At 37.4% G+C, this 12,842-nt stretch overlaps 1 protein-coding gene across 10 annotated transcripts in view; it reads left to right on the top strand.

Annotated features, from left to right (window-relative positions):
* The window catches only part of CNKSR2 (connector enhancer of kinase suppressor of Ras 2), a 219,174-nt gene that overhangs the window by 57,379 nt on the left and 148,953 nt on the right, over window positions 1–12,842 (top strand). For all 10 annotated transcript variants that reach the window (XR_005813857.1, XR_005813854.1, XR_005813856.1 and 7 more), the window contains exon 4: window positions 5,753–5,840. Coding sequence is in view for 5 of the 10 variants with exons in the window: in XM_040532074.1 (XP_040388008.1) it covers window positions 5,753–5,840 (88 nt within the window). In the remaining 5 variants the exon portion in view is untranslated. The remainder of the gene's footprint in view (window positions 1–5,752; window positions 5,841–12,842) is intronic.

Genomic DNA, 12,842 nt, shown 5'->3' with positions numbered 1-12,842 from the left:
GATTCAGCACGTTTTTTAAATGTGCTTTGTATGAACATACTGTGGTAGCAGATTGCATTTTCCACTCAAATATGGACCTCCCTCTCTTCACCATGGTGACATACACAATGCATGCATTTTCTTACACTGTAGGTAAAATGTGGCCAGCTGGATTTCTTTGTCAGATTGTTTCCAGTGAATGAGCCTTGGTGACGTTTATTGTGTGACTATTTTGTAGTTTGAAGCAAAGTGGAGCATTCATTGGGAGAATTATGCCTGAATGTTTGCAAGCCCATAACTTCTTACTTACAAAAAATATTACTAGTTTGAAGTCTCCTTTATAGAGGACTTAATACAGTCGTGTTAGCTGTGCTTGGTTATTGCTTGTTCTGACAGGGTAGGTCTGTTTGTTAGGTCTGCAGGATGGTGAGGGAAAACAAAAAGGGGGGGGGGACGACACGAAAAGAAGAAAAAAAAGAGTTCAGTGATTCACCACACAAATAAAGCACTTTCTGTTCTTCACTCATAAACCTGTGAATCTTGTTTCTTTTATATATTTCCCTTTATGCTTGTTTCAGTGGTATGCCAAACCTGTCAGTAAATGTTGCCGAAGAATGCTATGGTACTTAACAATATTGTGCTACTGGAACATTTGTAAATGTTTAACTGAGCGCTCATTTAAAGAATCCCTTTATTCAGTGCAAATTTTACTGCATTCATCCCTGTTTCTACATAAAACAGTTTCATTAGAGTAATCCATACTTTTTACATACAAGTAAAAGGTTTGCTTCATGAAAGCCTCAGAATTATGAATCTTATATGGATTCTAGCACAAATACATATGCAATAATATTGGATATTCAGATTTTTATTTGAGCTTAATGTGTTACTTTTGAAGACTGGGTTATTACTGATTTGTTTACCTATCTCTCTAAAAGATTTTGGACTGGTGTGTTTAGACAAACTGCCCTGAGAATGTTTTCCCTTTTTGGGATGCTAAAGTAAGGATAATATTGGTTTTAAATCCCTCACTTTGTCTATTGTTATAAAATATCTCAGTACTACAAGCAGTGGTGAAATATGATTAACTTTTGTTTTTGGGCAATGCTTTTACTAACAGTCCATCAGGCCAAATCATAACTCTTTTCAAATGAAATATCTATTTCTGTATTTTAGTATCATTTCTCCCATATCAAATGTAAAATGAAGACAAATGAGCCTAAACTATATGAGTCTGAAAACACTGATAACCTAAAAATACCAAATGTATGCATCTCCTTCACAATGTACATCTTTTAATTGTTTAGGAAAGATTTTCCTTCACACGCAGTAAGTAATTGTGAGCAAGAATAGCTGTTGAATAATACTATTTCTTAATAGAAGAACAGTTATATGTGAAGGAAGTAGCTCTACTGTACTGATGTAGCTACTTTTCTAACAATCCTTCAGAGAGGCTGTATGAATTAATGTTACCTGATTGATTTTTTTTCTTCATTCCAAGAGATGCTGATACTGCTGATGATTTTAATTAGGTCTCGATTCCTAAAAGAGTGTGTACATACATCCATACGTATGTGTGTTACAGACACATTACACACACATAAATATAGTCATGTTTCAGACTTTAATATTTATCTCAAAACACCAGTTTCAAAGTATGAAAGGAAACAGTAGCTCCATGTTGTCTGGCTTTAGGAAAACCTTATTTTCCAGAAACCAGTCTATAAACCAGGGTTTTGAAGTTGATTGACTGCAATGTTAAAAAAAATAAAAAGTTAAGACCAGTTGTAAGGTGGTTGTTTTTTATTTTATTTTATTTTATTTCCTCCTTTGAATGAAATATTTAGAAGCTCTTCATCTCACTGGAATATGTGGTGTCTAATAAGATGCAGGTTCACACAGTGGAAAAATTAAGAGGCTCCTTAGTCTCCAGCTGCATGCGTGATCACAAAACATACATGCATTTAATTATTCTTGAAACTTTTTACCCACCCACTTGTGAAAATAGTTTGCAAATGGGTTCAAATGCTGGAAAGAAGGCAGAAAAAAGGTGAAAACAAGGGAAAAAAAAAAGAAAAAAACACAACATGCATAAGTTTGCACAAGCACTGGCATGATTGCATAAATCTCCTTCACTTCAGATGCCCAGCTAGAAGGGGTAGAGAAAGAGTGGAAAGGAGAAATCAGCAGAGGTCTGGAAGAGGAAATGAGTGGCAAGGGTATGTGGTCACGTAGGTGCGCTGTGGAGTTCTAAGGGTGTTTCATGTGGGTGTTGCAAAGGAAAAGAATCACTGGGAGGTTTTGAAGGAAGAAATAATGAATTGCAAGAGGAACTGAGTAAAAGAGGTTCCAAGAATATGGAAATATATGTGGAAAAGATCTTGGAACTGACTGAGAGGTGAGACCATGGAATGTGGAGGTCTGTGTCATAGCAGGAAGTGGGACAACATATGGCCTTAGCCCAAAGTAGTTTTTAGTTCTTTAAAGAGTGCTGAATTAGGCAGCGCATGTGTCAAAATTTCACAGAAACCTTGCTTCTTTGGAATCAGAGGATGAATATGAGATTTGAAGTTCCAAGGGGCTGACAAAGATTCAGCTCTGAAAGAAAATAATAGAAACTGGAAGATGATAGAAATGATTTAGGCAAGCCAAGGAAATATCTTTTAAAAAGTAGAGAGAAGTGGTCTAATTAAACTATTCTTCCTGTTACTTGGTATGTTTTTGGTGACTTGACAAGAAAGGTGTTGCAGTAGCCAGTTGAAAAGATGCATGTAGGGTTTATTTGCGTCTCATTTTTTTCATCTGTTTTCAGTCAATAATTCTGTTCTGTATTAAAATTATACATTTTGCAATCAGCGAATATGTTAATGAAGAAGATTTTTTGTCGATTGTTTCACAGTGTCTATTATGAAATCCGATTAATGATCCTATAATGATGTTTCTATTGATATTTATATTGAAACTGCTGGCATGTTGTTATACCAAGTGTTGCTGTACGTTCACTGTTGAAATTGAGGCTCAGGATGTAATACCAAAATGTGCTTCCTTTGGCAGTAAATATATAGGGATGCTTTTGTCCTCGCTGCTTCCCCAGCTGCACATTGCAGTAGTCCATGTGTGTAGAGATTGCCTCCAGTGAAGTGGGCTGAACTGGGGAGGAGGAGGAGGAAAGAGAATTTCACTTTTAGTGGTCCAATTTGTAACAGTACCCTCACAGAGGCACTGGCAGAAACTATGATGTGAGGGAATCAGTTTATAAGCTACAAAGGAGGTAGCTCAAGCACCCTTTACATTTTCTGCAGGAAACGTTTTCTTATCCTTCCAAGTAATGAAGCACTTCTCAAAATATCAGATATTCCTTATTGATTTTTAGGAGTCTTCTCCCTCTTGCTGCCACCCGTGCTGCCTGCTTCCTGTGCTGTTTTCAGTAAATCTTCACTGTGTAAACAGTAAAAGAGTAATGTCTCAGTCTCTTTGCCTGTTCTTAATGTCAACAAAGTTTATTTGGGGGCATTTCTAACGTTCTTCACTAAGAGCAATGATGGTAAAAATGTCATTATTTTCCTCATGAACCGTGAAACCAAAATAAATTGTGAAAGTATGAGAGAAGATCATGCAGTATTAGAAGCCAAAGCCTACCATGCGATTTTGTTTAGAGAAATGCTGGAGGCTTTGAAATGTCAAATAGATTCCAGTTGTGTAGTTTGAGGATCAAATTGTATTAACATCCATACTTAAAGTAGAAGAATACCATTTGCTGGCTTGATTTCCTTCATTTTAAATAAAAATTAGTTCATAAATGAACATGATCTTTTTAAATAAAAGTTTCAGGTAGATTTCAGAACCTCAACAGTCATAATTTTAAAAAGAGTAATAACAATATTTTTGTACATTGTGGCTAATGTACTATTTTTTTAAACACAATAACTGTTAATAACCAGGTAGTTCAGCTGACTTTTATCCTTTAATATGCTCACACGTCCCCTGAACTTCAGTAATACTGTATGCATATGTCTGCAGGTAGGTCTACTGTAGTTTTTATACATTGTGCAGTTGCTGTACACAGCATAAAACTTGAACTTTGATTTCCGATTATAGCTTTTGTCAGGCTCCTTTGGAACTTATCCACGTGTTATCTACCAAGTCCTCACTGTCTACTTGTTTCTACGTTTCTTAAACTCTGCCTGGCTTCCAATTTCTGTGGTTTTATTTTATAATTCCCTGGAAAACACAGGCAGAAAAATGTTTTCATTGTATGATGTATTACATCAAATTGAAGCTGCTAGACTTGAGTATGCACCTCACAATTCATGTCATCTTGTGAACCATCAGGACTGGATTGAGAATCCTGGAGAAGAAAGAGGGCATTAGAAGAAGGAGGCAGAGAAGTCCACATGAGCATATTTATAGATGGTTCCAAATCTGCCTAGACTGAAATTTCACTAATTCTGCATGCAGAAAAGAATTTTAGAAACCAATTAAGACTCAGTAAAACTATGTTGTTATAATTTGGACATGCATATAGCAGAGTTCTTTGTACTGACAACTTGTCTTTAGGCTTAGATGAGTAAAGTACAATATCAACTGCAAAAACTCTTACGGATATATACAAATATATATGCTCCAAGATCTGATGGCAGTTGGGGGAGGAACGAGCGACCCAGCTTAATTTAAATCCACTACTCTTAAAACTGTTTAGATCTTAGCACATTGCATGATATGTTGTTAGGTTTTTTTAGATGTTGTAACCCTTGCAGTGATTTGCCAACTTTTTTTTGGTGTAAATGTTTGAAGCAGGTATATTAGGGAGAAATGGCATCTTTGTGATGCTAATAATGTCCACAAAAACCTCACTTGCAACACTGATGAACAAAAAATCTTTGCTGATCCTGGAGAAAATATGCCAAGTGTTTGGCTGCTTCATGAATATAGAAAATAGACCAAGTTGAATTTATAGTTTGACAGACTTGTAAAACAGAAATCAGATGACTGCCATCCTCACTAACCAAATATGTTTTAGCAGTGCCTCTAGAAAACCAGCAAGCTTCTAGGTAGCCAAGCATTTAAAGCATTCTGACAGGTTTTAAGGTGTAGGATGTATGTAGGTGACTTTAAGTGCTGGGATTACACTTTTCTTCCCACTAATTACTTCTGACTGTAGCACAATGTGGGGAGATGTTAGGTTGTGCCTCCAGTTAACCCTTTGCATCTGTTTCTGAATATTGATCCATCCCTGGTTCTAAATGCCATTCTTCCCATTGGATAAAGTTTTTACTTCTTCTAAGTCTCTCCAATAATTTTACCAGATATTAGATCAGGTCCCAGGAATTCCAGTGAATCATGCAAATGCTCTTCTGATGTGGCTCACATCTGGGCACCATACATAACACAGGTGGAAGGGGTACATTTGTAAGGATGTTCTCAAACAACTGCAGAAGGCAAGGTTGTATTTTATTATTTTTTCTGGGAGAGTAAAAGTAGTCCCTAAATAAACTGGAAGGCTGTGAGAAATAATACTTTAATAAATGGAACTGCTTAAAGAAGAACTTAAAAAACATGCAAAAGAGAGAGAGTTGAACATTTTCCGTGGATACATACTCTATGTTTTACAATTTTAATAGTAGATTTTAGGTACTCTCTGTGCTTTTAATATCACTAGAGAAGAAAAACATTAAAAAAATCCCTATGCATATTAAGTGCATTGTGAACCAATGAAGCAAGTGGATATATGCCAGTGCTGTTGAACCCTTTTTTCTTTTTTTCTCTTTTTTAGATCACCTTTTGCTGCTGTGACAGATTACTCAGTAACAAGAAATAATGTCATACAGCTCTGTCTGGAACTAACAACAATCGTACAACAGGTATGAGACAATCTACTTAGCAATTTATTTTTTCCTAGTAGTAAGTGGCCATTACCTTGTTCACACTGTTTTGCGTTACTCTTCGTCTATATCATTGTCTGACAAAAATAAGGGAACAGTAGTGCTTAATAAAGGCTTTATAAAAATTCTGCTTCCTAGTTTTATATTAGTAGTTGGTCTGTGCTGTGCATATGTTTCTGCATATCTCAGTAGAGGAATCCATCTTGGTTTCTCTAGTTGAATAACATCACTATAAATTTGTGAAATCTACTTGATAATTTGCGTATCTAATTTCATATATTTTGTTTTTGAATTAACTCTCTGGTTCAAAAGGTGTGTATGTATTGCAGCTTTGTCATATGTTCTAAACAGCAGTAAAGATGACATGTCCCCATGAGGCTAGAATACTTTGTATACGTTTTGGTGTGTCCTACCTTCAAGAAATTCAGAAGTAAACACTGAGAAGCACTTGCTTAATGGGCTTCATTTTGGAGTGCAATATAGAGAACCTTTCTTGCTGTTTTGTTTCTTCTCTCTAAAGTGGTTTAGATCTGTCCCTATCCTTGTCTGTTGGAAAGTGAAAAGTCTTTTGCTGCAAGTTCAAACTGATGTTGATAACATAGAATCATTTAGGTCAGAAAATACCTCTAAGATCATCAGGACCAACCATTAAGCTAGCACTGCCAAGCCTACCACTAAACCATGTCCCTAAGCGCAACATCTACATTTTGTTTTAATACCTTTAGGAATGGTGACTCAACTGCTTCCCTGGGCAGCCTGTTCCAATGCCTCACAACCCTTTCAGTGAAGGAATTTTTCCTAATCCAACCTAGACCTGCTCTGGCACAACTCGAGTTCTTGTCCTATCGCTTGTTGCTTGGCAGAAGAGACTGACCCCTGACCCCACTACAACCTCCTTTGAGGTAGTTGTAGAGTGCGATCACTCCAAGCCTCCTTTTCTCTAGGCTAGATAACCTCAGCTCTCTCAACGAATCCTCATAAGACTTTTTCTCTAGACCATTCACCATATAGCAGAAATAACCTAGGAAGTTAACATAGTTCTTTTCTGTTGAGCATCATCCTGTACCCTGATGCAAGCCTTTCTGAGGTTACTACTCATCTGTCTACCACTGATAACTGTGAAGGGACATAGCACCCTCATATATCATCACTTGACCATTTTTTTGGTCTTCCATTTTCAGCAGAATCAGAAATGTTTATTGGCACCAAATCCTTCGACTTCAGCTGAGGTTGTGCAGCAGCCTGTTGGCTTTATATTCCTTTCCTCTAGAAAAAGGTCAGGCTAATTTCTGTGCTGGCTGCTGCAGGGCCAGGTCACAGCCATCTGTTGTGAGATGCTGGTCCTCCTCAGTGTGCGTGCCTGCTCGCTTTGGGCTGCAGTCTGGTGCTGAGGCAGGCAGTGCTTTAGGGGAAGAGGAGGTATGTGCGGTGTAGCAGTACCCATCATGCAGAGGGAAGAGGCTTCAGAGAGGTTTGTCTCTCCTGGTGGTTCAGCAAACACAGAGGGAACATGTTGCTGCCAACACGGAGAATTTTGAGGGAGTATTCACAAATCAGAAGGTGGAACAGATTAAAGGAAAGAGAGTAGGCAAGGTAGGAGTGCTAGGGGGATTTTTTTTGTAGATTTCAGAAGTACCAGTCCATCTTGACTGAATTGAGCAATGCTACATTTTTCCTATGGCCCCTTGGCATGACTTTGTTTGATGATGCTCTCCCTTTTGTAAAAGAAATGCATTTTTCTCTGATGCTTTCATAAATGCATACAATACCAAAGATTAATTGGGTTTGCCTTCTTCCTGAGTTAGAGAAAAGCAGTATTGCTAGTTTTGTGTGTTCAAGCATTGGAAACGAAAGTTTCTCACTTAAAAAAAAAAAAAAATCTTACTCCTGTTCATTATTTTTCTTTTTCATTATTATTGTTTTTATTTTGGTGTGGAAATGGAGCATGGGCTGTTCCCTCCCCAAGGGCTACACAGCAAGGGTGCATTTTTACCACCTAGGCCCGAGGGCCAAGGGGTGTCCTGCCAGTCCCATGCTTTGGCCATCCTGCACTCCGTGCCAGACTTCTTGCCTTCACTCTGCCTCAGACGGCCCAGAGGTGTCAGCTGTAGTGGCTGTGGAAGAAGAGCACAGGCCTGTGGTTTTGCGGCAGGCTTTTGCGCAACTGTGTCTTAATCTGTTGTCCCATGGTGTGTTGTGCCCTTGTTTGGCTATGAAAAGGAGTTGGTACCTCAGGAAAAGGAAGCACACAGGACCTCCCTTCTCCTTGACCAAGCAGCTCATTTTTCATTGATGTAGCTGTGAGCTGCTGTCTAACTTTCTAAGTCGGGGGGAAGAGGCACCTGATCCATTTTCTTCTGTCCATTATTAACAAAAAAGTGGGTAAAATATCAACTACTGCAGTATTTCCCAGGAAGTAGATTGACATCAGATCACTTTCTTCTGGATTCATCCTTATTCGTGGTACTACTAATTTGCTATGGTCTTAGCTCAACTATTTTATAGATTTTTCAGTGTGAAATGAAATAGACCAAACATTACTATTTAATACTTTTTTTAAAAAAAAAAAAAAAAAAAAGCCATATCTTTGCCAAAACTGACATGATTTCCCAACCTGGAAGCAGTTCAGCATATGAATCCATACTTTGAAGTCAGAAGGAGCATTTATGTGCCTCAATGTAAGCACACTCTGGAACTGAACTGGGCTGTAGTCAGAAGAATGATAATGAAAAATTCCATTACTAGTCCCAAACACATGTGGATTGATCTCTGCTTAAAAGAAATGCATTCCAGCATAGCATTTCAAAATGTCTTCACTGGGCTTTTCTTTTATATGATCACTGAACGCACTGAAAATCCCCATTGTGCTTTATAAAGTCTGTAAATTGAATGTTTCAGTATAACCTTATCAAGTGTTTTTTGCTTAGAACCCATTTTTATTTTGTATGTGAAGTATCTCATAGTACTTCACTATCCTACAGTAATGTAGTTTATATCTTTTTTCAGTTTACGAAAGACCTGCAAATGGCAACATTGCAATTTTTTTTAACACTAGTTAACATATTATGTAAAGCCTAATGGTGTATTTAGAAAAAAACATAGTACATTTTCTTATACTTTTGACTTTTTTTTCAAGACATTCATACAATATAAAAATAGAACTCTAGTATTCACTTCAGTAGCTGAGTAATGGGAAGATTCAAAACTGATTTTTATGTTGTTTACGCACAGCCAATATTCAGAAGTTTTTAACCAAAAATGATTCTTTATTCAAGAGATGGGAAGAAAGCTAAAAATTAAGCTGACTTGCTTGTATTATTTTGCATGCTTTGAGGCTAATTGTAATGTTAATGTTTCTCCATTGGATTAAGGTGATTTGTTGTGTCCCCTCCCATCAGCACTAAATGGATAATGAAGGAAAAAAAGGCAGAAATACTGTTCTCTCTTCTAAGTATAAAGTCTAAGAAAATCTATTGAGTGTCTATGCTTTAACCTTTAAATAATTAGAGAAGTTGGATTTATAATACCTGCTTAGAGACCGACTTTGGAATAAAATGCAAAATGGCACATACTTGGGTCTAACAGTTTCATTTTCTCTGTGCAATGCACGTTGCCCAGGACCCAACTAACAGGCCAGTGCGTGATGGATATTTGCCTTTGGAAACAGATCCCTCAGAGCGCTGCAAGTTATTATCATAACCTGTTTTGCAGTCACACTAATCATATGCTTCTATGCATCTGTTTTATTTTGGTTTAGGGTTTAACCCCCTCCTGCCCCCCCACCCCTTAGGACTGTAGGATATTGTTTCATAGGCACTTCCTTCAGGTTTTCAACCTTAATACCATCCTTCTTGCTGATGGCTTATTTAATTCAGAGCTTACATTCTTGTTTTATTTTTATAACCAACTCTTTTCCTTGCAGCAGAACACTGGAAAAAAAAATAAGAAGTCCATGAGACTATCATGGTATTTTCTGCCATTCCTTTGCACTCTCCCCCTTTCTTCCCTATGCCTAGCTGTTTGATCAGAGCATTCCCATAGGAACTGAAGGGTGTGCTGTACTCAGCTTATACTGCAACAAGTAAAAAGGGCCTGTTTTTTTCTTGATAGTAAAAGGTAGGTATTAAAGGGATAAGATTATACAGGTGTGGTGTGAGCTTTTTTTTTTTGAGGTTTTAGGTTGTGCTTTATTTTTTTCATTTTGGTTCATTCACAAATGTAGATTTATGTCATCAGAGTTGTCCCAGTCACTAATACATGTAAGGAAGGACATGAGTGACCACTTGTCTTGTCTTCCATGTAAGTCAGATTGCTATTGACAGTTAGGCGGGGAGTCCATCTTCAGAGGATTCTGGAATGTGTTCCTTTCCAGTCTTTTAAGAAAGTAGCAGTAGCTACAAAGCTAACTGTAAGAAGCAGATTTATTTATTTGTTTTAAGCAATCTGTAGGCAGCTTTTATTGTCATTTTTAATGCCCTTATTCCTCAGGAACTCATTGGGATTTCACCTAGAAAAAAAAAAAAGCTTTCTTCTTTGGGATTAAAATTCTGAAAATTTTGGGAATATCTGAGAAGTCTAACTTTGTTTTGTAAGTTATCAGACATTTAAAGAAAATATTACTTCCAAACACCATATTTCCTATTATTGCTGTACAGTAGCGGTCACGAGTGTTTTCACTTTCCTTTATCAGCTTTCACAATGATTTGCTGTGTTTATTTAGTTTTAAGACTATTGGTGTTTGTCTCCCAGCTTTCATGTTTTGTGGGATTTACTTAGCAAGATGCTCCAGTGCAAGCGTAGCTGTAGGCCTATAAACACTCATTTTCAAAAGCTTCACTGCAGTTACTTCTCTGCCTAAATACTCTTTTTTTTTTTTTTTTTTTTTTTTTTTTTCTGAAAAGAGCCTGGCTCTGTCCTCTTGTACTCTCCCTTCAGGTATTTATAGACCTTCAGGTCCTTTTCTGCAGGGCTGCTTTCCTGCCGGTTGCTCCCCCCCCCCTGCATGTACTGGTGTCTGAGGTTGTTCCTCCCTAGGTGCTGGTCTCTGCACTTCTTGTTGAACTTCATGAGATTCTTGTCAGCCCACCTCTCCAGCCTGTCCAGGTCCCTCTGGTTGGCTGTGTGGCTCTCTCAGCCACTCCTCCCAGTTTTGTGCCATCCACAAATTTAATGGAGGGTACACTCTACCCAGTCATCTGGATTATTAATGAAGATATTATAGAGGGCTGGAATCACTGTTGACCCCTGGAGTGCTCTGCTTGTTTCTGATCTCCAGCAAGACTTTGTGCCACTGACCACTACACTCTGGACCTTTCAGGCAGTTCATTCTGATCATTCTGGCAGTTTTTGATCCACCTCACTGTCTGCTCATCCAGCCTACGTTTCAACAGCTTTTCTATGAGGATCTTTTGAGGGACAATGTCAAAGAGCTTACTAATGTTCAGGAAGACAATATCCACTGCTCCCCTCCCTTATCCATCAGGATGGTGATTTCATTACTTGGCAGACAGGGAGCTGGATTGTTCAGGATTGTCCCAGGATATGCTTCTGACTTCATCGGTCCCACAACAATATTTTATGGTAAACTCAGATTTCAGATGACATGGAGTGAGAATTTGAGTGATGCAGTTTGGAAAGTGGTGGCCAGGGTGACCAATAGCTAGGAAAGATCAAGACAGCCATCCACAAAAACTTGTCTGTACCTGTAGGCCCCTAGGACTTTGAGCTAAAAGCCCTAATATAGAGCACAGACAAAAGCGCCCTGTTCACTGACTCAGCCAAATGATTTGGAGCTTATTCAATGTCTAAAGGTGTCTGCGATCCTAAAATGTAAGTGTGCATGTACTCCTTGCCCCAGTGGAGTTGCTTCCTGTGCTAGGGGGTAATCCTTGTTGGGCTTCTAGCCATTGTTATTTTTCAGATGAAAGGTAATGAAAATGATCATAAATAATTTCTTGAGTAATGAAGTATTTATCTATGGCATTACATCTTTTATGATCAAATGGCTGTAACTTACACGTTTAATGCTTCAAATACTAAGCCTTGCTGAGAAAGTGCAGGCTTATTTTTGTGTCTAAAGGTTAAAAAGGGAATTTACTTTTTAGGCCCTCACCTCCCTGAATCATAGAGAAATTATTCTATTAATTTTGTTAGCACAATACTAAATATATGAATTGTGAAGAATAATTAATATAATTACTAGTAGTAATATTGTTACAAAGTATCACTCTTCTATTTTCTATTACAATTTCTGACTTAAAAAAAAAAAAAGTCCTAGTTCATAAGGGCTTTAAGGACTTGCTAAATATAGCTTTAAAACTTCAAATTTAAGGTCATACTAAGTAGCTAATTACCTCAGGTATCTTTACCTAATAAATGGTCTTCAGTAGTTTAGTGGCATGAATGTTTGACTGATTCCTCATTAAAGCTGCTTTGCAATTCTGGATTGTTGGGATTTTCAGACCAAGAGGTGTTTGGTAGAAACAAATTTATGCATCAAATTGTATATTTTTTAATTTAAAATTTTGAAGTTCTTCCTTCTACCCCATCTTTATCAAATACCTGTGCTTGCAGCATTTATTAGTCTCTTTATTAGTCTACTACTAGTAATTCTCCCTGTACCCCCCCCTTTTTTACGTGAAAGTATAACGTATAATGTAAACTAGATGTTATTGTTAGAAATAAGAAACTGTTTTTTCTTTACTAGAAGTTATCAAAGCAATTATCAAATTATCAAAAGCAGTTATCAAATCAATTTATGCTCTTTAGCAATGTTTTCCTCTTTTTCAGAGTAGAGTAGCTTATTTCTCCATAGTACACTTTTATTGAAAATTTCATATGTAGCAATGTAATGTGAAAACTGCTTAATGTGCATGGATGCCCTTTTCTGATTACGGTAGCTTTTCTGTTATTTTCCTGCACCATTTTTTTTTCCTTGAAGTGTCTTACTTTTAGAGATATTGTTGTCTTTTGATTTAATTT

This window comes from Cygnus olor, chromosome 1 (genome assembly GCF_009769625.2).
Source record: "Cygnus olor isolate bCygOlo1 chromosome 1, bCygOlo1.pri.v2, whole genome shotgun sequence".
In the NCBI taxonomy this organism is placed as follows: Eukaryota; Metazoa; Chordata; class Aves; order Anseriformes; family Anatidae; genus Cygnus; species Cygnus olor.
Note: the sequence above shows the minus strand (reverse complement) of the source record. Positions and strands in the feature narration are given on the sequence as shown.